Source organism: Strix aluco, chromosome 3, assembly GCF_031877795.1.
Source record: "Strix aluco isolate bStrAlu1 chromosome 3, bStrAlu1.hap1, whole genome shotgun sequence".
Classification (NCBI taxonomy): domain Eukaryota; kingdom Metazoa; phylum Chordata; class Aves; order Strigiformes; family Strigidae; genus Strix; species Strix aluco.
In genome coordinates, this window is record NC_133933.1 from 16,117,856 (window position 1) to 16,143,584 (window position 25,729).

Here is a 25,729-nt window from a genome sequence, read left to right on the forward strand (position 1 = left end):
GAAAGCAGTTTAAAATATTTTTTTTTTTAAAAAGTAAAATGGAAGAAAATACTTAAGACTTATAAAATGTTTTTAAACACTACATCGTTAGAGTAATCTTATAACTTGTTCTATCAAAGTGTATGTTCATGCATATTCTTTGTATGGCAGAAGATACTCAAATGAGTTGCAAGTGCAAGTACTATCCTGGACTATTCTGTATTAAATGAGCTCTTTTTATGTTCATTGTAAAGTTGCCAGACTTTAAAACTGAATGAATATGTCCAGTATGTTTGCCATGGTTTCTAAAAAAATGTAGCTATTAGGTAAAACTGAAAAAAATCTAAAATGTTTTCACAAGCTTGACAGAAACTTTCACTTTTGGGGCAGCTTGTTTAAAAAGGAAAATAAACCATGTATGAGTGTTTCTATAGGAAGCTCTTCTCTAGATGACAGTATCTCCCCCAGCAAACTCCTGAGGCATTTCATTCTATGTAGCTTCTACTTATGTTTAGGCCAGCTAATTATAAGTTGCCCTAACTCCACACTTCTATGGTAGTGTCTGTGTAGTTGGGACACATCTGACTATACCTTCCTCAGTACTTCTTAATGAAAAAAATTGATCAGGATCTTGAATGGTTTGAATCAACAGCTCAGACTGAGCATAACCCATTACCTTGACCCATCAGGGAAGAGGGGTAGAAGGGGCTCAGAATTGATATGCTGATAGTTAAAACCTTGCTGTCAAGGTGGAGGAAAGCTGAGGAAAAGGATGGGACATTTGCAGCACATGTCTGCAAGCCCCAGCTAGTCCAGAGAGTGCAGCTAGAAAATTTTAGCTCAGTTGCATTTAAAAGATAATTAAAAACAAGGAGTTAAAATAAGCAGATTTTAAAACATGGGAGGAGAGACTGTGTACAACAGAACAATCTGTTCTGAATAAGCAAAGCTTTTTGCTTCTAACTGAACAGTTAAGGAGAAATTGAGAGAGCAAGGTTTTTCTCCTTCTGCATTCAAGGAGAAATGTCGAGAAGGTGGACAGGTACAGATACAAGTACTCTAAAGCAACAGAGCCTTTGCTTTGGAGTGCGTGCCCACCTGAGGCGCAAATGTGTGTAAGAGCACATCTCAGTGCTGCTTACAGAGCTGCAGTTACTGGTAGTATCCATTCCCCATCGTGGTCTGTATGTATTACCACAGAAACAGTTAGCCATGCTTCTGTAGATGCCTTCTCTCCAACTGTACTCCATAATAAAAGTTGAAAGTGCACTGAATTACTAGAAGTGGTTAAGAAAAGCTGTTGGTGTTATTTTACTTTATAGCTGTCTGCCTTCTACAAAAGTGTATTCTGACTTTGTAGAAAATGTGTAGTAATAGGAGGTTTCATTTTGGCTCAGTTTCAGTTCTGTATGAAGTCAGTTGAGGCACTGGAATGTACTGAAAGTGACTAAAATGCAAAAAGTTTTTCATGGATTTTTTTTTTTTTTTAAATCATTAAGCCTCTGCTAAGATAAAGAGAATAAATATAGCAAAGACAGCCTAGATATGATGGGCAAGAGAATTCTTTGCTTTTTAAACATCAAGATTCCTGCATCAAAGTTAAAGCAGAAGCATTCCTATGTGTTATAATTTGTATATGAACACATTGGTATTACAAACAAAGGCTTGGTGTATATAGTTTTCACTTAACCAGGAAAGGAGTATTAATTTTTAAAGAAGTAACTGTTGCTTAAGATGCTATTGTGCTTGAGTAATGAATTTTTAATGCTTTTGTAGTATATGCATGGGTTAGAATCCATTATTTATTGTACCTCCACTTGCTTGGTAAAGGTGATGATTTTATAGCACCAGTAGTCATGCAAACACAGTCATTCTGAACTGATGGCTGATAATAAATTTCCTTACTGTAAATGTCAGTGGGTTTTGTGTGTTGCTGCCATTACATCTTGTTTGGAAGGCTGAATATCACACAATTATGGGAGGCACCAGATGGCATCATTAACAGGAATGCTCTGAATGTTTACCACTTATGTGCATGTGTGAAATTAAAAGTAAGATGACCTATCTTTATTTTGAAAGCATGGTGTCAGTACTATACAGGTGTTAATGACATTTGCAGCAAACTGAAATAGTAATTTCTGCTTAAAAACAGGTCAGACTTGTTTTAAAGCTTTTTTGAAGCGTTTTGTAGCTTGACTTTGGAAGTAGCATAATTCCAGCTTGTAAGGAGGGCACAGATATTTTTTCCACAGAAAGGTAATGTTCACTATTACAAAATGGAGAACCACAGCTGCTCTCACTAAAATACAACTCTGCAGTAAGCTGCAAATCAATCTCCTCTTGTATCCTTGTACTTTTGGTTTCCTTGTGTTCATTATGTTTAGTATGAAATGTGATTCTTTTTTTTACATTTCATTTTTTAAAGCTTTTGATTTTATACATCTCTTACATTTTTCAGTTAATTCAGTGCATTTAGAAAATGCTAACCTCTGTTGCCATGAGTCTGTATGCAGAGTAGGTACAGTGGACAGAGATGCTTCTGTCTTCTCCCTTTCCAGAGCATACAGAACTCTGTTTTGATTTGGGTATTGGGGTAGTTGTGATGAATTGTGGTGGTATCTTCTCTCAAGAGAAGTCCTCAGAGGGAAAGCTTCCTGAGCCAGCCAGCATTGAGAGATTCTTCCAGTTTAGTCTCATCAGGGATATCCAGGTTTTTTCAAAGTGCCTTTTGGAGCTGGACCACATAGATGAAGCAGGACTTGCTTAAAATCAAAGCTTAAGGAAATCCTTTCATTCATTGTGGAAGAAAATAATGCCTGGAAATGCTAGCAGTATTTTCAGTTACGTATAATTTTGATGTTTATAGGTAATTCTTAATTTTGTTATATTTTGTTTATTCTACATGAAGGTGGTATAATTAATGTGTACTCTGATGGCACAAGAACTTTCTAAAATAAAGCCGAGAAGTTAAGGAGACATTGTTTAAGTTAATAATGGACTTTGGCTGGCTGCTCAGACCCTGGCCCTAGTGCAGGAAAGTGTTTTCCATATCCATTTACATTCAGAGCCTATTAGAATAAATTACTGGTTTTCCATTAATTTTTAATGGCTTTGGGTTCAGACTGTTAGATCCCAACTTCTCTTGTGAAATTGTCAGTAAAGAATGAGCTTTGATTTTAAAATGATGTAACTTGGAGTCTACTTAGTTGGAATGACTTAATAGCGTTTTAATAATTATGCCACTAAAAGCAGGATTTAAAGAATTCTCTGTCAGCCCTGATACTTGGGAAGCATTTGTATGCCCTTTTGACCCTCCAAGCCCCAGCCTTCTCTGTGCAGGAGAGCAGAGTGCCATGACGGTGATTTTGACACAGACTAGTGACAGGGACCAAGCTGCAGGCACCCACTGGCTGGACCCAGACTTGGGACGTGCTCTGTCTGCCTTCTGCAAGTGCATGGTAAAGGATATGCTCACACATCGAGGACTGCATGACTAACAATGAAGGCTAAGTTGGCTATTCAAATAATGTTGTTCAGATGTCTTAGAAATTTATTCAAATAACCTGTTTAAAGATGAGAGTTACAAAAATGAATTGTGTAAATTATGTGGTTAGCGCAAACCATTAATTTTGGTGGTTTTCAACTTCTGAATTACTTGGCTTTTTTTTTCATGTTATTTATTTAGCTTCTTATGGCAGTCTTAATAGGCTGTTAAAAGAATTCTTCACCCTTTAGCATCTGTCTGCTTTAAAGGTACGGGTTGCAATCCTTTTCCAGGGTTGCTGTTTCAAGAGCGTGATGAGGCAGGAGCTCCTGGCTGCCCAGATTCCAGGGCAGTTGCCACCTGTTGAATTGTTGGTACAGTCACCAGCAAGCAAATCTAAAAGATGTTTGGCTTTCCTGCAGTTTTGCCTGGAGAAGCTAATACACTAAATTGTAGAAGCGCAGAAACTATGGCTATTCTTCCTTGCCAAGAAGGCAAAAAGACTGTTAATCTGTCAGGGATGAATGGCATTCTCTGGGAGAAAGCATGTCATGGAGAGGAGCTGGCACTCTGCTGTGGCTATGTGGAGAAGCAGAGCTGTGTAGTGAGGGTAGACCTGCTCTTACCCCCACCAGGAAGCACACAGGCCCTGCAGGGAAAGCGCAAGTGGAAGTTTGCTTCCTTGAACTGCCCAGCCCCTGTGCTGCGGAGCCTTATTGCTGGATAATCACCAACGTCATGGACCACAGCACAAAAATGTACCCTAGGGTGCCGCTGGTCCTCACTGCAATGGCCAGAACCAATGAAAGTGCTGGAGAGGTACCCCAGCAGAATGGTTTCCGTGACAGCTTTCCCAAAGCACCTCTGCCTCTCGAGCAGACCTGTCTCCACGTGGACTGGCACAAAGCAGCACAGGCGGCGAGGGCTCAGCGCCAGTCCTGTCCTCCTTGGCCAGGCTGGGTCTGCAGCAGCCTGGCGTCGCCTGCCTGCCCGCGTCGTGCTCCCTGGGACCAGTTTGGTGCAGGATGGTGCCCCCTGAGCAGTCGATCTCAGCAGCACCTTGGTGGTGGCAGGGATCCAGGCAGTGCTGCCAGGCAGGACCATGCACGTGGTCATCAGCTTGGAGGGATTCAGTCCAGCGTTCGAATGTGTAACCGTGCATTCAGTCTCATTTCCGCTGGCAGGAAATGCTTTCAATTAGAAGTACTGTCTGCTGGGCTGCTGTCAGCACAGTGAACCCTTTACAGATGCTGGGTTTGTATGCAAGGTGGAGGCATCGGTCATTCTTCTAGTCAGATGAGTGAGTGAGTCTTTGGGATCTGCTAACATTGCTGGTGAGCAGTGTGCATATTGGTTTATCTGCCTCTACAGATTGTCTCAGTGTCTGTTCCAGCTGCTATTCCCAGAGACTAGTGCAAACTGCTAGTTTTTTTTCCTTGGTTGGTTGTTTCTGTGCAAACTGTGCACAGTCAAAGTCTTCTCATAGGACTCCTTTACCTAGTGACTGGCCATACGTGTTTCTCTGCTGTATAGACTTGGAGCTTATGGGGGTCAGTCCTTTGCAAGGACTTCTGAAGAGCAGGACAGTGAGACAACCTTTTGGCATCGCATTGATAGACACTGTATAGTTACTGCAAGCTCCAGTTTTGCTGTTGTGCCTTTGGGCACAGCCAGATTGTCTCTGAGAGTAAATCAGTCTAACTTCTTGATGTCAAGTGTAATAGACCTGTGATGGCTTATGTAAATTTGTCATATAGCATTGAAAACCATCCAGCCCAACCTCTACTGTATTTCCTTCCACATTTATGTTGGGAATCCAGCTAGGTAATAGCTGGAAGTTATTTCAGGCCAAGGTCCTTAGATGTTGCTACATTTTTGTAAATTTTTTTGAATCTTGACCAAAAAAAAAAAGTTTCCATTTGCTACCTGCTTTTGCCCCCTTGTGGGATAGAAATAAACAACAGACAAAGGTGAACTGGGAAGCAATGACTGCTGTCAGAGGTTTAGTGACTTTTTTAACAATGAGAATTGGTCTCCTTAAGGCAAATTTCTTTATCTTAAAATCTGGGGAAACTAACTCTGAGAGACAGCCATGTGCTTTACCCCCTTGCCAGCTTGAGTGGCTTTGATCAAGTTTCTGTGCCTTCCTGTATGTCACTTTCGTCCCCTGAAAGATGGGGGAGAACTGAACTCTCTGAAAATGGCACCATTTAGATTTTAGCTATTTGTCCTTTTAAGCTGGGCAGCAAACAATCATGAGATCTTTATGCAAGTGTGAACTGTCCAGCCCTCTTTGGGCTGGGAATCCAAATGTTAATGCTAAACCAAAAAAAGAGCAGTTTCTTACCATGGTAACAGTGGTTCCGCAAGGAAATTAAATATATGTGGCCGTGCTCTGCTTTCCTTTGCTGCTTTTTGGAGTTTCACTGGAAATCCCTGATTTCATAGGGTGTCATAGGGATTGGCATAGGATTGGTCATGAATATAGAGACTGTTTCTCCAAAAGCTGAAGATCAGCGTTTAGCCTCATGAAGATTGGTATAATACTGACTTAATTCATAAAGGTCTTTGTGGTCTATGGATGAAAAATATTATATAAAGGCTAGGTATTATCTATGCAAACTGGTTTTATAGAGCCACAGATACTAAAGAAGGGTTCCTCTGACAAAACAAAATGATTAAGGCTGCAGTCTTCATCACAGTTGTATTTTTTTTTCCTTCTGTTTCTGGTGTTTGGGTAAATCTGTAAATGCTTGAAAACAGCTTTTGAAAACATGTTTACAGACGTTCCTAATGAAACTTTTTGGAATGTAGCTAGTATTTAGAAAAAAAAAAAATGCAGGCTGAAAAAGCATGCATTTTCTAATAATTTTTGTTCATATCTCCTTGGTAAACATTGATTTTTCTTTTTTTCCCTTGTGATTCAAATGGAGCTTGAAATTAAAATAGCTCTGTTTGTTCACCTTCTTGTTTGCCCGCCATTACCGCTGACCTCAGCACTAATCTAGGAGCAGGCTTGTTAATAATTTTTACTCCTCCTGATTGTTTTTACAGTAACAGAGTTCAAATTATGTAGATCCTGTACAGCAGTAACTATCCCTCAGATTTCTCAGTAACAAATGCTAAATTGAAACAAAAGCATTACAGGCAGGCATAGAATCCCCCAAGATGGGGCTGTGAGAGTCCCTCGGGGAGGTTCCCTGTTACTTCCTATAGTAATGAGGGATCTATGAAGTTGCTGAGTACATAACAAATGAGACAGTCCCATGTTTATCTTGTAGTACCCTGAGCAGCCCTTCTGAATTCAGGAGCACTTTAACGTACTTAAAATTTAGCAGGCATTTAAGTGTGTTTAGCTGGATAAGGCCCAAGTCCTCAGTGTGTAATAAAATCAAGTCTAAATTCTGTTGCATTACGGAATCTTTGCATGACTAGTTCCAGCAATGAGTGTTAACAGCTCTCTGACACACTGCTGATATGTTACTAGGATGTGTGTACCAATACCCAATTCAGAACATAGCGCTGCTCTTTTTCTGTCAAAGTTGAAATCCTCTGTCTGACTTCTTTTTTCATTTTGGGGAGTTTGGTTACCTTTTTTTTTTTTGTTTAAATGAAGGTAACATTTGCTCTAAAATCAGACCTGTTGTGGAACAATTATAATAAATATCTTTAGAAATCCTGCAAATAGCCCACAGTCCAATGTTTAAAAACAGAACTAAAAGGAGCTACAAAATAGTCTCTCTCTGAGTTTGTGCCACCAATGTATATTGCTGAGTAAATGTACAATGAATACATTCCCAGGCAACGGGCAAACTGAGTGGCTATCCACATGGGAGATCAGGCATGCACAATGATTGTGTGATGCTTTACATGGTTTGAAAGTGCAAAGGAAAAAATGCATACAAACATATTTGCTAAAACCAAATAATTATTTCATGTATCTTTTTCCACTGGTTACTTGGGGTAGAAGGATGTGTGCATTTTTAATGCTATAAATTAATCCTACTCTGGCACATATTGTGCTATGAGATCATGAAGTGAAAAACATGATTTACATGCAGGGTTTGTGTTTTCAGTGGAGTATGCTGAGAAATGCATGAGCATTTTCAATGAAGGTAAAGTTTGAAGGCCTCTAAGTGGATGGCACTGGCTGTCCATGTGAGAAAATATCCCTGGTGGTTTAATCAAGAGGGGCCACCTTTGTCAGCAGTCAGCATGGAAGGCATCGAGGGGCCTCTGCTCTCCTGGGTGGAAGCAACATGACAGGCAGTGCGATGGCAGGTGCCACAGTGGAAAGGAGGGAAAATAATCTTTTTGATAATCAAAGGAAATACTTTTTTTCCGAGCTATGCCTTTTCTAACAATGGCGATTATTGCTTTTTGCCTTACATTAGTTAATGATTGCTGGTTTATTTAATAAATTGGATACAGAATAAACAAGTTAGAGTTTGCTATTGACCTATCAATTATGATGTCTGATTACTCCTCTGGGGAACATATGTAGTCATTTGTCCTGACATTTTGTTAAAATAAGGTGGTATTATGGGACCAATCCACCTAATTCCTTACTCCCTGGGGCCGTTTAGTGTACTTAGCTGTTAGAAAGGTGATTTCTGAAGCATGACAGCTGTTGGTGTTGGGGCCATTGTGAGGTGAACAAAACCAGTTATATTCTACTCATGTGCTGCCTTTGTATCATTGATACAGAAACCATTTCATAAATTAGATACAACTCTTCCCTAGGAAATTGTATTACTGCTTTGTATTTCATTTTTGGGAGTACATTTAAAAAAAAAAAAACAAAACAAAACACAACACAGCACTGCAGTAGAAGGAGATGTTTGAACTTGGCATTGCTGTAAGGTCTGTTGGGTTTATCCTGTTAGGTGCTGACATTCCTGTCTAGTTATTTTGGTTGATTAGGTACATTACAAGTAGCGTCTCTTCATGTTCTTTTTACCATTTCATTAGTTTTGTTAAAGGCCACATTTCAACAAAAGCATCACTACTAATTTTTCTTCCAGCAGCATTGCTTTTCCAGAATGTTGCAGCTCTCCACGTGCAGCAAAAAAAGCCTGGCAGAGTTCTTGTCTGCAGAGTTCACAAACCCAAGGGATTTGAATACCAAGATTAGGGCATTAAGCACAGTAACCTCAGCACCTATTTGTTGTGGTACCATGAGATCTCTGCAAGTGTCAGCGCTTGCAGAACAATGTCAAGCGTTGTAGCTGGGGCGTAGCCATTTAGTATGTTATAAAAACCATAGTCTGAGTTCTATGTTAAGCAGTGGGGGATGCCTTTAATAACTGGCATAGGTTCTTCTCATTTCTTAAAATCTCTTCCAGTGATGTACATTTTCAATGAAATAGAAAAGGTTTTTTCAGTTCCTGAAATGTGAAAATACTACAGATATATTTCATTTATGATCAAAGCTCTTTTTACTGCCAGTCCTGCTGTAAGAAGTGTTTAACCGCGTTAAAAAGCACTGGCTTTGGAGTACACTGTTAGGCTTGTTTGTAGAGACTTGCAGATGTCTTCTATAACACCAGTTTGGGGAGCATTACAGTCCTCCTGTGGCTTAGCCCTGGCAAGTCAAGGCTTTCCTCGGTGCAGGGTTGCCTGTGAGGTTGGCGGGCATGTGCTAGGTTTCACGCTTTTGACTTCTCCATTAAGTAGCCACTTCGGGCTAGTATACTTTTTAAGATATCTTCTGGAATTTTCTTAGTGAAGTCCGGTCCCTGAGATGAATCTGGCTCACCACTGGATGTCATCATTGCACTGTGGTGAACTGCAACTGAGAGAACATTTATCTGGCAGTAAAAAATAATGTTGCCTGACCAAAGAAGACATTTAACTTTGCCACATTTTAAATGACTTGTTATACAGTGATGACAGTTTGCAAGTAATGGGTCCATAAGCCTTCCTTAAGGTGTAGGACAGCACTCTACTGTGTTACATAGCCAATTCTCCACCTTCTGTAGTGAGGCTATGCTGAAATCTCAGCTGTGGGTCTCCACCATTGCAAAGCCGTGGTATAAAAGATCTCTTGGGGATCTCAATGTGCCAAGTACTTCTTAAGAAGGTCAATGTCATTACCATAGCTTTAAAATAAAATACTTATTCTTCATATATTGAGTTACTCTGTCAACTAATATGTAGAGAATATATTTCTACTGTAATTTCACAGGAGGAATTTAGAGGACTTAATTTTATTAACCCTCTGTCTCCTATTCGTAATAGAGGAAAACTTGTTAGAAGTCTTAGATTGCTTCCTGCCTAAGTGACACAGCAGAAATATATAGGAGAAGTGTCTGACAAATAATAAAAGTAGCTCCATTTTCTATTTGTCTTTTCAGTGCATTTATGAACCTGAAATTATGCATTCTGTGAAATGGGAATATATACAACACAAAACAATAAGAAAAATGTGAATTGTGTTGTACTGCAACATGGAAAGTATTTCCCTGTCTCTCATCAGAAATTTGAAAAGTAAATGTAGTTCAGGGCAGAAAAAAAATGTCAAATGCAATATTATCTCTTGGCACTTTCTTGCATATTTGTTTTGAGAACTGTTAGCTAGTGAGACCTAGAGACACAAATTAAAAAAAAAAATACATGGAGTTTATTTTCTTAACCAGTGTATGCATTAAGAAGAATGGAAACTGAGAAACTAGTAATTAAAAACTTTATGTAAGATTTTTGTTCAGAGTGTTGATCTCAGTGGCATTGAGATACTAGTTTATTCACTTGACAGCCCAGCTTTCAGTGTATCTGTTCTGTATTTAAGAAAAAAGAAAGTTAATTCTATCATTTTGGAAGAGAGTTTTCAATGAAACATGCAAAGACACTCAAGATATAGATTCCTAATTAATTTACAAGTAAATCCATTTCCATAAATAAAACAGCAAGAGTAAAAACTGCTCTAGAAGGTAGAAAAATGGCCTTAACATTATGTAACTATATGTTCCCCAGGTGTTACCTAAATGGTAGTAAATTACAGAAGAGGTGGTGTTTTCTCCTCTCTTACAAGGACTCCGTAGCATCTTTTCCAGGAGAAGCCAGGCTATTAAGCTCTGCTGATTTTCTGTGACCTATTAAACATGCACATATTTCAACATTTTAGTACCATTTATCTACTGTGTTATCTTGTGCCGTGCACAGAAAAATCATAGTATTAGTCATGTCAGTGAGCCCTATTAAGTTTTGTATGAATGCAAGGTAATGCATTACCGATGGCTTAATGATTCTTAGCAGATTTTTGCTGGTTCTTTTAATGCATTTCTATGTCATTTTACGTATTTTTTACAGATGAGTTATTCTTTGAACCACATAAATCGAAAGCTGGTACTGGAATCTAAAGCGTCTATCAACACTAGAATTGTGGTGGTTGGTGCATCTGATGTTGGAATCTCTTTTCTGGAAACACTCATTTTTTGGTGAGTTTTTAATTTGGTTTCCTTTACTGAGAAGAATATGTTACCTTTTGTTTGAAGGGGATTGCTTCTTCCATTTAGACGCATGTTTTGAGTCTGTATCTAAGTATTAGATGTTAAAGGTCTGAGTATCTGGGTATGAAGAGATAGGTGCTTGCATCCTGGCTGACTCTGAAACTCAAAAGTGCTGACAGAGTTGCTCATAGATCCTCAAGGTGAAGGCACACTGCAGATGAAAATTCCACACACTTAAAATCTCTTTGACCATTGTTCTTACACAAAAATACTATAGGTGGAGGTTAAGCGCATAGCAGTATTGATCTTTAAAGCTAGTTGTGCCCAGGGGGATTACAAATCACGGTCTGAATCCCTCCCTTCTCGTACCTCCTTGTGATGCTGTGTTTTCAGAGCTGTGCAGAAATGTATGACATAACTTGCTGAGTTGTAACCTCACTGTGATTCTTTTGATTCTGATAACACCTGTTTGATACCTTTGATTCTGATGAGGCTTTTGATGTTTGGGACTGTTCAGGAACCAAAAAATTGTCATTTCTGGCTCTTCTGCCATTTTTGCTGTAGACTCTAGAGCAGGTATGGGAAAGGTCTAGCAGAGGACACCGCTCTGTGTCAGTCTTGACCTGCTTGGTGGCCTGGTGGCCCACCAAGAGCACAGGCTGTCAGCATACATTAAAGTATTTTTCAGCAGTAAACTGTGAATCGAATTGCTGTGGTTACCTTGAGTTATGCAAACTGGAGTAAATAAACTCTATAAACTGGTTGAGAAGGGGAATAAATATATGCAACAGGTTTTTATACCTTCCACTGTGTAAGCCAGAGTAAACTTGTGGACAAGTTCTGCAGCTTTACACTTTCCAGAGTTAGGACAGGGCTGCCCTGTCTCTGATATCCCACTGCTTGCACATTCTGTGTCAGTATCCGCTTCATACCAGTTTTAGAGAGTTAGGAAGTCAGACTCTGTATGTGAGAATGCAGTAGTTTTCCCCATAGATTAAACATATATACTAGAAATGTCTTGAAAGACTCGCAGAAATGAATATAAAATTCAAATTCCAAATGTGGTTGTTACAACAAAATGTTCATTACAAAAACTAAGGAAGTCTGGCATTTTTATGGTTGACGGAGAATTGAAAAGCTTGCCTATTTTTTCAGTTAAGTCAAGAGTCTGTATTTCTACAACAACCATTAACAACATCACAAATTAAAATATCAATATGGCAAGAGAAGAAGTTGGAGAGCTTTATGGATGTTGTTATATTGCTGGAGCAGTGAAGAAAAAACCCTCCTGCTTCCTCTTTTTTCTTAGTTCCTGACTTCCTGTAGAGCATCCTCTCTTAGGGTAAACTCATTTTCCTCTCATCCTCCTGTTCTCAGCACCTTTTAGGCTTTCAGTTCCACTCCAAATTCAGTTTAAAATGTGCTTTAGAACTATTAACCACTTTCTTGTTATTCATCCTGTGCTGTTTATTACTACTAGTTTTCCCTTGCTGGGAGGGAAAACCAAAGCATATTGATGCTCCAAGTCTGTCAGCCAGAAGCTAAGTCTTTCTGTAGTGAACAGGACATACAAATAGTATTACATCTGTGGGGCAATCATTTACAGCTATCCTCCTCTGAGACATTTCAACCAAGACTTTTCAGCCAGAAGTTTTGTTTGAACCACATTCTAGCAAAGACTTCTTGCAGAACATGTCCTTCTTGTACACAGGAGAGAGTGCTTGTCTTCAGTGCTGCACAAATGGAGTGCTCCCACTTAAGAGAAATTGAGTATGGCTCTGAGAAGGCAGAAAGCAAGCAGTCAGCACTTAGAGAAAAATATCACAGAATTTATATGTATACGTTTAGGAAATATTATTTTTTTAATTTTCCATCAGCAGCAGATAAAGTCTCCTGATCAACGTGATTTTAATACAATTTAGTTTAGTTTACCTATAATTTTCTAGTATTTTTTACAAAGGTTACATGCACTAAAAATAGCTAGATTGAATAATTTGTAAGCCCCTAATCCTTAAAAAGAGGAAGTAGTTTTCTCCTCATTATTCTTCATACTTAATTATTTTACATTATCAGTCACCATGGAAACACACAAATGTAATTCACTTACATAACAATTATTAGAACTAGATTTTACAAGTGTTTTCAGTTCTTTGAGACTGAAGAAATATATTTTTCACTGAACAGAGAACTAATCACGAGAACTACCTCTCCTCGCTGGAGAGCTGTAGCCGGCTGCTCTCACTCCCGTTGTGCTGGGGCAGTGGCACTGCAGTTTGCAGCACGTCCGCCAAGGCAGAGCACTCCTGGGGAAGTTCAGTGTTGTCGCTCTTCAAGCAGTGCCTCAGAGCACCCATGGGCACCACTTCTTATCCACCCGAACCAAAAATGAGCTTTATAATCCATGTTGCAAAGGGGGTGTGTGTTCTGTCAACCGTTAATTTACAGAATGCTGCTTCAGTCCTTTGCTGTGGCTTGTTACCTTGCTGTTGGGGTTTCTGGAAACGGAGATGGTTGCAGAGCTCGGAGCACTGGCACAACTAAAACGGTGCCCGTTATTTCAGAGAGCAGTGCAGAAATGCTGCAAAGGACTGTATGGAATGACCTGCTAGTAGGGAAAGCTTCTCCCTAGTGCCGGGGTACTCTGAGCCGGCTTGTTGTGCTTAATCTAACGCTAGGTCACTGAAGGTGATCTCATTATTCATGTTTCACCATTCAAATAAATATCTCCTGCTGATTTTTTTTTTCTCTGAGTGTGATCACATGCAGGCATGTGTTTTGAGCTATAGTGCTACTTTTCTTTAGGATGCATATGAATTTTTTATTCAAGGAACAGGCGAGTGCTGGCGGCAGCAGTGCTGGCAGTAACGCAGCCTGAGCCTGGCCTCCCTTCTCCTGCGCAGCCGGCTGCTGGTGGGTACAGGTGCGAAAGCGGCTCTGGAGGCTGCGCCTCCGACACGACATGTGAGGAGCTGTGGCAAGCTGGGCAGCAGAGCTGAGACGCTTTGGAAGGCAGGCAGTGAGTTGCATCATAAATTGCTGCAGTAATTAACTTCCCTGCAGGAGCATGGCAAGCAGGGAAGGAATTGTGTTTCCCACAATTCTTGCATGAGGCTCCTCCTGGGCAGTGCAATTATATGCTTCCTCTTGCACAAAGCCAGGACTTAGGTCACTCTCTAGCACTAAGACAAGGCTTATATAAAGTGCAGCAGCATCAGACGGTTTATTAAAGTGGTGCAAACTCTGAGCAATGTCCAGTCCTAAAGGAGAAGGAGCAACTGAACAAATACCCGCCTTGTGAAAAAGCAGCTCAGCCCAGCAACACGGAGTCTCAGCCTCTATTGTTCTCTGCCCTCCAAACCGTTAGTGCTGACTGGCGCTCCTGCCTCCCCTTTGTTGTAGGATGTGGGGAGAAAGTCCTTTCAGCATTGGAGTGAATCAAGTCAAAGAAAATCCCAAAAGAGGTTAAGCTAAAATTCGTTTTATTTAATTTTAGTTTCCCTTGAGTGACTTGGCCTTGGAGAAAAAAAAAAATTCACAAGGAAAAGAGTTTTATCAGACATTCTGGTAAATATGCACATGCCCCCACTTACACTTGCAGTACTGTGAGCCACTAGCATTGGCAAATTATCATGAATTAAGACTCTAAAAAGGAGTCTAATGTAAGACTAAAGGAAGTTTTTAAAAAGTTACCCTTTTTGTTATCCCCACTGAGATCAAGTACGTGTATACTAAATTTCGAAATGAAAAAGCTGTATTAAATATTCAACCTGCAAATATTCAATGAAAATTGTGTCTGAAAATGACTTGCAATTGTAAAATCTGTTTTCATGAATACACAATATCAGTACCTATGAATGTGAGAAAAGGAGTAATGAGTTCAGTTCAGAGTTCCATAAATACCAGTTCTTGGAGGTGAGGTTCAGCAGGATAAATATCAACTGCAGTTAAATTATTTAAAAACCTGTCAACAGCTAGAACTGGGGATACTGAGTTGCACAGTCCTCAGTTAAAGCAGTGTTCCCCTAAATGTATATCCTGATTCATGTAAGCTATAGCCCAGCATTTAAATCTTTTCCTATTCCCAAGAACTGAGATGCTTTAGAAAATAACCTCATTGCTAAATACTAGTTTACCAGGAGGGCAGGGGTTTTTTTTTGTTTCTTCTTGTTTTCCTTGATAATTTAAGAATTATGGTCATTGTAGCAGCAGTAGGCCAGAAGAACATAAAATTTAAAAAAAAAAATAGCATTTTCAGTTTATTCTGGTGGATGATTCATGGAACAGCATGCTAACTAGTATGCCCTGACAGCAGGTGATTGAAGTTTGGCTGCAAGAACGCAAAAAGCTTGCTCACAGCAGTATCTTGTCATTGGTTCCAGTGTAGTGAACCAATTAGCTTTTTATCCACCTCTTTGCATATAGCTGTGGAAAGCGTTATTGTCTTCTGATTATAGGGAAAACCCTTTTTAATCCATGATTTTGAAAACCTTCTTAATCCAACCTCTGGTGTAAACAATGACTTATTCTCTGAGGACGTTGGAAATATACATAATGTGCTACACAAAATAGCAATAAATGAATGGTGGCTAAGATCACAATATTTTGTATGAAAATGTGAAATATATTTCCCTTTCCATGTGGGTGCATTAAAATAATTACCTCATTTAAAACCCAAATGGATTAAAGTATATTTTTGTCAAAACCCTGAACTTTTTTCTTAAAGTAGAATTAGAATCTAACACAGGAAATCTGTGAGGTTTTGTCTGCAGGACAGTTTCTCCCTCTGTGAGTTAAAGCTATCTAAGATTAGCTTAGAAATGGTAGGGATTTTTAAAACACGGTTTCTGACAGAACAGCTACAACTGCCGTTATCTGGCAGCACAGTATTATACAATATCCTGCACATCTGTCCTGTTTGGCAATAGTTAGCATAATGCTTGCTGTTTAATTAGGCTTTTTATCTTTGCATTTGTCTGAGAACATCTGAAGCCTTCCATGTTGCCTGTCACTAATTAGTTGACTAATTAAATAGTTAGTGCTTACTTGCTGATCACAGAGCTAACATGTAATGAATGGTTTAGTGATCTTCATTGTTTTATACTATCTGTCTTTGCCACATGAATTGATATACATGTGCTTCCTTTTGACTGCCTTTTTTTCATACCAAGGCAAATCCAGAACAATGTTGTAGTCGACCATGTGTTCAGTGTCACCGGGCCTGCATCCTTCAGACATTGTTGCCTTCCATCATTTCTGGTGAATAGAGATCAAGTTGTGACAGAGATAAATAAGATAGGTCATATCTCGCCTTGTTGCGCAGTCAGGATCACAATGAGCACTGTCAGTGACTGATACCAGACATAAACTAGGGGAGAGGATATGGGTCAAGATCAGCCTTCCTAACAGCCATTTGACATGCCTCTGCCAAAAAATGATACTCAATTAGCATTGTTATGTGGTTATTTTATAGCTATATTCTTGCTTTAGAGACAGTTTTTAGTTTTAAATACGATTATTTCAACTTTAAGTACTTGCCCTTTAACTATATGCATTTGTATGAGCCCAAGCTATTCTTTCACAGTTTAAATTTGTAAGTATTTCTAGATTTTCTTCTGTTACTGTTTATATAAGAATATCCATAACTTCTTGTTGCATGTTAAAACTGATCTTGTAAATAGTAGTTTTCTCATAAAAGGCCTGTTTCACAATTGAAATGAGTCACAAGAATTTTTATAGAATTATATTTTGTATTTATCATACCTCTTCTGATGACTAAGTATGGGATTAGCACGGCTGTTTCAGTAGCTCTGCACGGAGCTTGGTAACCTGACTACCCAAAGCATCTGGTAGCTGATCAATGCAGTTCAAAGCAAATAAAGAAGCATTCCAAGTGCAAACACTGCATTTAGGTTTTCCAGTTCTCTGCTAAAGTGGTGGAGATGTACTTTCTCTGCTGTTCATACTTACTTTTCTTTGTTTGAAGTTTGTTTCCCAGAGCTGTTGTGGAGGTGTAACTACTGACTTCTCCAAAGCAGTCTATAAACTGTCTGTGGGTTGGTTTTGAAGCGCAGAAGACTGTTCGGACTACTACAGTGGAGAAAAAATTAGTTGGCTGGTTGTGATCCTTCCCTCTAGTGATTAGTGTAGATTTGATTCCTGTTCATGTGTATCTATGTATGTTCTCTAACAGTCAGAGGGAGGGTTGTGACAAATGAAGATCACTATTTGAAGGTACTTGCTTGTTTTTACTGAATGCTTGATGAGCTGAAATGTTAAAATTCATTTTCTGGATTACTGTGATTGTCCTCCAGATCCCAGGAAGGAGACAAGTCTGAATGCAGTTTACATTGAAATGAGAGTCGGGAGTATGTCAGATATAGTAATGAGATGGCAAATCTTTACTACATGCTGTGTTATTTAGATTCCCCAAACTCCTAATGCGGGGTGGTTAGGTTAGATGGAGCTCCGCAGTGCTGTAGCTCGATTGCTTCCACTACTACCCATGTTACCGCAACGCGCTGCGGTGTGAATTGTAACACCTCACGTTGTGTGGTTTGTTTCCCTAGGAGTGCGGTGGTCAGTAGCATCTCTGCGTTAATCAGGCATAATTTCAGTTTCATATGAGCTGCAGGGCATGTGCCATTTGGGACGGAGCTGTTGGAGAAGCATCATGTTGCCCTGGTGAAGAGATGGGCATTCCATGGTGTTGTGGTGCTGCACCTCTCAAAGCTGTTTTACGTTAAGAGAGGCAATATCAGTGAGGCAGCTGTGCTCATCAGGCTGCCAGGGCTGGAGGTGCTGCGAGGCCCGGATCTGCAGCTGCTACATGCAGATGTTTGAGATCAGGAATTTTGGCCCAGCTGACTCCTCCACCAGCCATGTGCCTGTCCTTCCTGGGCTGCCAGCTTCCTGTCAAGAGGACATGGCACTGGGGTGGTACCTCAGAACATGCAACTTTTATGAGTATCTTCCCTTTCTGCGTGCTCTTGCTGACAGGAGTAGAATGTATGGTCCTTGGCCATAAGCTAGGATGAAAATGTTGGTACAAATCTCAAGCCCTTCGAATTAATTTTGACATTCTTTTGACATTCATGGGCTTTTCTAGGGTGCCTACTTTTTCATTTCTGTGAAGGCAGCATTGCCAAATCTGCACCAAGCAACATCAGAGTCAAAATATGAATCTCCTCTGCAATAATACGGAAAATTGGGGTCTGGTAAGTACATAGCCGTAAAAAAAAAAAAACCAAACCCAAACCTTAGTTTTAACATGGGTGATTGACCAATAATATTAAAAATGTCCTATTAACAAGCTGGAATTTGCACTGTATGTTATTCACTGAAACATTCACACAGGAACAGACAAAACAGCAAAATTTCAACCACACTCTAGTTTTACTGCCCAATTTATGGTATCTTTATTTGTGGAAAATGGTGTTGATGTCTCTCAACTGTGATTTTTGAATCTGCCAGGTGATTAGATTTAAACAGCTAGAGACTGTAACTACCAAGGCCATCATCAGATATCCCTCATTTTCTGTCTGGAAGAATAATTGCCCTGTTTTGAACAGGATGAAATGCTGAAACATTTATGGAATGGAAATTGAAATTTTAGTAAGGAAATGTTCTCACTAAAGCAGTGGTTGGATGGTACTTTGATTTGGTCAAATTCAAAGCCAACTTACATTTGGGATGATAGGGCTAATCTTGTAAACTTTGTAGCTATGGATGTTCCCATGTAAGTATATGGATGTCTCTGATTCAGCTGTGTATTTTGTATGGGCCAAGGAAAGAGCTCTTTAGACTGTTTTCCTGTTCTGTCACATAATTCATGCTGTAAGGACTTTGCCATGCTGATTTTAATAATCTAGATCCTGGAAATAGCACAGCTCTTGAGTGAGTACTGTAGTTTTTGAAAGAACCTCCCAAGAAGTCTGTAGCTGGGTTGTCAGATGAGTCATTATTTGGCTTGCAATTTGCTACAAAAATTCAGTTTGTGCTTGTGGTGTTTCTCAGTTCAGAATGTTAAGGCAGTTCACATTTGAGCCTGAAGTGATATTACACTAAAGGAGTAAATAGGCAAGTACTTAGCAAGTAAATAACCAAGTACTTAGGACTTAGTTTTAAGTTGTGTTAGAAGTTTGCTCTTAAGTGCTGTGTTTCCATGTTACATGTGTTAATTGATACACAGGTTCAAAGCTTGGTGTACACCTTGCAAGTACTGGCAAGATGCAGAGTCAGAGACTTCTGAGAAGGAAGCTTAACGAGAGGTGGTGAAGGGAGGGAGAAGAGCTTTGTGGTAAAATTGCAAAGGGCAATATGGGTTGAGAAGCAAAGTGTGGAAAAGATTCTAACAAAGGAAAAAAGGTTCAACTGAATTACAGTGAAGCACCACAATCACTAGAGATGAATGGTGCAAAAACAAATAGGGAAAGCTGAGTTGACGTAGGTGAGGAAAGCAAAAACAGTTATTGGGAAATGAGAGGTGTTTAGAAGGGATAAAAGCAGTGACAGTGACAGAAGGGTGTCTGACTTGTTTCGGAAAAATGAGTTATGATATGGATGGGAGTTTGAAAGAAGAAGCTGGAAAAAGACATGTTTAGTAACATTCGGGGAGAAATCAAGATAGTGAGGTGATGTAAAGCTACCTAAAAAAGGAGAAATTAATAAAAGAATTGAAATGCAGCAGAGTCAAAGTTGCTAATGTTTTTTAATTATATTGTCTAGGAAAAGGGTCAGCACAGAGGACAAGAGAGACACAAGTATTAAAATTACAAGATGAAAGGGAATCTGGGACTACCTACTGAAAGGGAAAAAAAAGCAGTGAGAGGACTAACTGATCTACCCTAGCAGGGGAATCAGAATTTAACTGGAGAGGTACAGCTTTTGAGACACGATGTTGAAGAAGGGTTGACCGCTACAGGGGAGGGACACCACATGAGGTAGGGTCAGAGAGGGGACACAGGTTTTAGTGAGAGCAAAGAAGGAAGCAGAAAATATTTGTTGAACAAAAGGAGGTAAAGTGACAATTCCACTTTGCAAGAATAAGCCTATCTTAAACATGAAACAAACCCCAACTATTTAAGTTCGTGATTGATGTCCTTATCCAGTTCAAGTAGATATAAATTGGCACCAAATAAATATGGGCCGGAGGTGAGAGAGAATTGTCACTGTGGAAAAGAGAATATCTTCCAGTAGGCATAGTGGGGGCAAAAAATGTAGTTCTCTTCAAAATGGTGCTTGTAAAGTTTATGGAAAGTTTGTGGGGCTTTTTTTGGTCTTGTGATAGTGGGCACTAGACTTCAACACCAAGGAGGTGCCTCCAAATCCTGTGTAAAATCAAACCGTTGAGTTCAAAGTTTGGAAAGAGACCCAGTGAGGAAGAGCTGCCAGCTGGGAAGAGAGAAACACGCGCAGCATCTTTGAAGGGTGTTAGTCAAAGGTCAAAGCAAATATTACTTAGCTTTTTAATGGATTCTTGCTAAGATGTCAAAAGTGGTGGCAGTGGTGGCTTTCATGGCCTGGGCTTATAGGCTGCTCTTCTTTGGAATACAACGTCTGATAAAATTAATCACCAGTAAACCTGGTGGGAAGTTTCTGGAAAAACAGTACTTTAATAAAATGCACTGTTCCCTCAGAATCTGTTTTTGAAGGGAGAATGGTGTTTTGATATTAGGAGGAAGTAATTGGGACATGATTAAAAATTTTGCTGAGGTGTCATTTTGAAATAGAGGCTCTTTTGTTTTTAAAGAAATTACATCTTGAATTTTTTAAAAATTAAGATCAGAACCAAACATTTCCCTTTTAATCTCTTCTGAACAATTTGGAAGAGTGTTTTCTGAAATTAAAAAGGATGGTGAATTTCACCAGTGTTGTGGCCTGTCTTGGAATGGAAATAGTCCTGTTCTGGGAAGAAAAAAGATGTGAATTCTCCCACTGAAATAAGCAACTGACTTATCTATCTCCTGGTGTTGAAAGTGGCAGTCAAATTGAATGTGAGCTACTGACAATTAGATTCACTTATCTTTTTATTTCAGTTGGTGGTGTTCATGATACATCTATCTCTGGTCTTGGGAGGAAGAGTCATCAAGGGTGCAGTTTATAGAACAAATGAATATGTGGAAAACCCCTTTCTTGACCCTTACATTGAAAAATGTCCCAGTAAAGACTTTATTGTTATCCCTTCTTTCATTGCGCAAATTCATTCACAATCTTAACACTTTTTCCTAAGGTTGATCCAATGGAGAACTGGCTTATCTTTGTTTACTCGTAATTAAAGAGGGATAACTTCTAGATGGACATCTGTTGGTCAGCAGTTAAGCTGAAATCCTGTTCTGAGGTCTGTAATTGATGCACTTACATAAGGTTCTTGAGAACAGACGCTTTTGGTAATTGTTGATACAAACAATAAACCCTTTCTGCTGCTTCTGTTACTGACTCTCTTACTAAAAGCTTAATAACCAAGTGCTGTAGGATCAGTTGCAGAGCCTTCATGCTGCTAGAATGACATCATGTGGCATCATACAGGGAAATGGTTTTGCTATGTTTTCCCATATCTTCATACTTGATTTTGTGTTCTTACTTGTCTGAGTCAAATATAGCTGTCCAGAGAGTGGGAGGAAGTGCAGAGAATGGTAAAGGCTTTTACAGCTCTGCCAGCAAAAGCAATGGGCTTTGTCCAAGCAAACAAAAGCAATTTAGTATAGTGGCAATATGAAAACACATTACTTGTAAAAATTACTCAAAGAAAGTCTATAGTGCTAAGTAACCTATTTATCCTTCAGTGAAAATATGAATGAGTGGGGTTTTTGATGTTATTAATATTAGCACCCTTTGTCAAGCTGAGCATTTCTTTTTGTAGTTTTGTGCAGAGCTGGAAAACTTGTTAGAAAATCTTCTTCTTTTGGAGAAGGCTATTCCACAAGTTGCATCCCAATTCCTTTGTTCTTGAAATGTTTGGGTTGCCGATCCTTCCTTAAAAAAACCCCAAACCAAAGTCCTACTCTGGATAAATTGTTATATTATTTGAGAAAAGGAGAACTACTGTCTATATCTGCCTTTTACAGTGAAACTTATACCTGGACACTTTGAGTTTCTGTGCCTTGAAGACCGGGTTATTGCCTGCTGGGACTCTCTTTGATCATTGTCTCTCACTCTGGGCTCCTTCCTCTCCACAGAAATCTTAAGGTTCCTTTTTTTGTTGCAGGACAGAAATTTCTCTGATTTCAGAGTTTCATTCATGCAAGAATTTATCACATCTAAGTTTTCAGCATCTAGTGCTGAAAACAGACTGTTTGTTACCAATGTTAGAATGATCTAGAGCTGCCATTTTTACAAGTGCTCTGCTGCAGCAAAGTTGAGGATACACTGTAATTAGGACTTTACTTTTGGGTGGGTTATAATTCCAGATATTAAAGATTATGTGTACAGGAGAACAGTGCACATAGTTACCAGTTTTGATAGCCAGATAAAGCATTATCTTCTGTCACCCTTTTTGGTTTTAGTTTTTAGAAGTGACTGGAAAAAAAAAAAAAGCATGATGCTTTGGTTCAAATTGAAATGCTTAGGTTCATGTAGACTACTTCACTGCATTTTATTTTTTGTTGACTTATTATTTGTGATAATGAGGGGTCTAATGAAAGCAATTAATTAAATCATTTGATCAGGCAGTTTCCAGCATCTAAGCCTCCATCATTATACCGTGCACATAAGAAAAAAAAAACCAGGTAACAAGACATCAGCGAAAAAAATCCAGAAAGACTAGCAAGAAATATTTTAACAGATTCACAAATGCTAAGATGTATATAAATATGTACTAAAACTTTGTTTGTTTCTTTGATTATGCTCACAGTAAATTTGCAATCCTATTTTATTTTGAGGACAAGAGTGTTTAGACTTTTTTTTGTAGCAGTCCTCTTGAACTGTGCAATGAAACCCAATACCTTTTACTTATTTCCCTAGATACTCTAATCCCTCCCTGCTTTACCAGTATCTTTGAGCTGTTCTTCCCTTTGTATCCACAGCAACATGAATCCCTGCTGGAATTATTTGCTTCTAAAATGCAGGTGCACTTGTTTAATGTTGCATTGGTTCAGGCTCTTAACTTGAAGACTTTTTCACCAAATGGGAACGTCTGCTTTTACCCTACTTCATTTTAGGCATTGTTATATATATTAGAAGCATGTAAGACATTCGCTCTCCTAACATGTACTACCTGTTCCTCAGAGCCTTTGTTGTTTTTCAATTATTAAGAGCTTTTAGGCAGCAGTAAGAAATCAAAAGGCATAATAAATAAACCATCCTTTTGTTAGCCTAGAAGAAATAATGCCATGTAGAGGAAAGGGGAGAATGATACAGAGCGTGGTAACGTGCATAACAGTCACTGGTCAAAACACTCAAACCTGTTATCTCCCTGTAAGTGTGTGCCAGCACCTGACAGTAACCGTGGCAAAGCACGAACGGTTTGCCTGTAGTCTTCAGGCTTGTATTTAAGTGCCTGTATATATATTTAAAATCCTAGAGTTAGGCAGACCAGCTGCAGTTCTGAAATCAAGCTTTTGTAATACAAGATACTAGGTTATTTTACTTATTTAAAGATTCTGATAATTTTCAGAAATGCCAGCCTGTGCTTAAATATTTAACAAATTTTGATTCTTATCTGAAGAAGAATTTTACCTCTCTGTTTGAAAATGTGACCATTATTTACATGAAGTTGTGCAGGGAGCTCCGTGGCTACTTGGACCCGGGAGGGCAGTGTGCCCACACTCTGACACGGGGCAGTGCCAGCTACCAGCTTCTGGGTCTCTTCAGTTCTGCCTCCAACATCAGCATGCCTTTTTGATAGCTTTAATCCAATTTTCTTTGTGCCTTGATTTTTCTCAATGTAAAATGGGAATCAAAGATATGTCTCATTTCATCACAGTGTTCTAAGGAGATGCTAATCAACATTTTGATGCCTACAAGATTAATGAATGGGAAACATGAATTAATGTTTGGGGCATATGGGAATGCCATGGGAGCGCTGAGGTAGAAGTAAACCATTAGTTAGTAAATCGTACTGAGTGAAAGGTCTGAATTGAAGCCTCACACTCAATGGGGAAGAACTGAACAAATACCATATGACTGTGGAAATACTGGATGACTGCGTGTGGACTAAATAGAGGTAGAGCATCTGCAGAAGAAAGTAGTATGTGACCAGATCAATAAAGTGCATCATAGTGCAGTCATGCACAAGAGGCATATTAATGTTGCTTAAGACCTTCTGCCATTTTTCCGATACTTACTTGCAACATTTTCATCCTAAATATTGTTCATGTAACTTAATGTTATTGTAGCACCTGGATTTGGAGACCTATTGGCAAGAGGCCATGCAGAGCATGGACAGAGACGATTCCAGCTCCGAGCTGAAAAGAAACTATGCTATGAGGGCAGGCAGGATAGAAGAATGTCTAGGATGTCTATGTACTGTTGTAGTAATTTTCCTCATACTTACATGTAACCTAAATGCCAAGGAGTCATACTATTTAGGTGTGTAAAGTTGTTGTAATTGTTCACATTTGCACCCCACTAGGAGTGCTCCGTGAGTGCAGATGGCATTCTGCACACTTTAAATTCAGCTTAATGTATCGGGCTAACTCTCATTTACATGAAGACCACTTTGTATCACTCAGCCAGCATAATGTGGCCATAAATGAAGAGCAAGTTCTATTTACACCCACCTCTACAGAGTGACCTTAATTTAAATGAGAATCAGGCCCATAATCTGTATAAATATATGCACTCTGTTACATTAAGGTTATTTATTACATTGCACTCAGCCTGAGTATGCATGGAGATTTACCATAGATAATCCATAATCCAGAATTAAACTATTAATATGCATTTTGAGAGGGACAGCCATAACCTTGAAATTCCTTGGTTTAAGTATGACCTTTAACTTTGTTTGAATATATTTTTTAAATGTATGAATAACAAATTAACATTGGTTGATAAAAAACATTGATTCCTTTGTACCATTTGCATCAATCCATACTTAACTTACAGAAAGCCTTGAAGATTAGAAGGCTTAATCACTCATAATATTTATTTGTTTTTAAATGTCAGATCACATTTAGTTCAACATACTGTCAGTCTTGTTCCCCCCACACTCTGGTGTTAATGAAACTATGGTGGAAAATATTCTTCTTTTTGTATCCAAAAACACATGCATTTTAGCAAAATAACAAAACACTTTGTACCTGGCCTGCGTAAAGGAATTACTTTCTATTTCCTCCTGAATATGGAATTAAAATCTATGCTGTTCCTTTGATATGCCCTCCTAATTTCAGTAGACCTGTTGCAGGAAGCAGACAAATTACCAGTTGTCAGGAATTCTTTTTTCCTTTCCTGCAGCTTATAGAAGGTGAGCTATGAACAGCAGAGGTCTTTGCACAAATCTTACAATACCTTTTGTAGTCATGGAAGGTAAATCCGGCCATAACGTCTTAGGAACAGAGCTTGTTAGTTATGTGATAGAGTCTAAATATCTGTCAGGATTGAGACAATGTTGTGCTGGATGGTGCAGCTTGAAAGTCACAGTGAAGGACTGGGAAGCTAAGCTGTAAGCACTGGGTATAAACCACATGTTGAAATGCACTTGCATTATGCTTGTACCAAATGGAGTCTCAGCAAACTTACGCTGGTTGAACTGTGGCATTTTGTTTTTCTTTCCACAGTCCGCATCTGAAGTTCAACAATCTGATCTTGATTTCAGTTCATGGCCTTCCAGGAAAAGACTTACTGGGCTCCAAACATAGAAGATTTTTAATTAACAGGTTTGATT

At 39.1% G+C, this 25,729-nt stretch overlaps 1 protein-coding gene across 1 annotated transcript in view; it reads left to right on the forward strand.

The window, feature by feature from the left end:
* CFAP61 (cilia and flagella associated protein 61) overlaps positions 1–25,729 on the forward strand; it is a 119,439-nt gene that overhangs the window by 44,402 nt on the left and 49,308 nt on the right. Inside the window, exons 17-18 of the mRNA XM_074817528.1 lie at positions 10,772–10,899; positions 25,623–25,721. Of these exons, the coding sequence (XP_074673629.1) occupies positions 10,772–10,899; positions 25,623–25,721 (227 nt within the window). The remainder of the gene's footprint in view (positions 1–10,771; positions 10,900–25,622; positions 25,722–25,729) is intronic.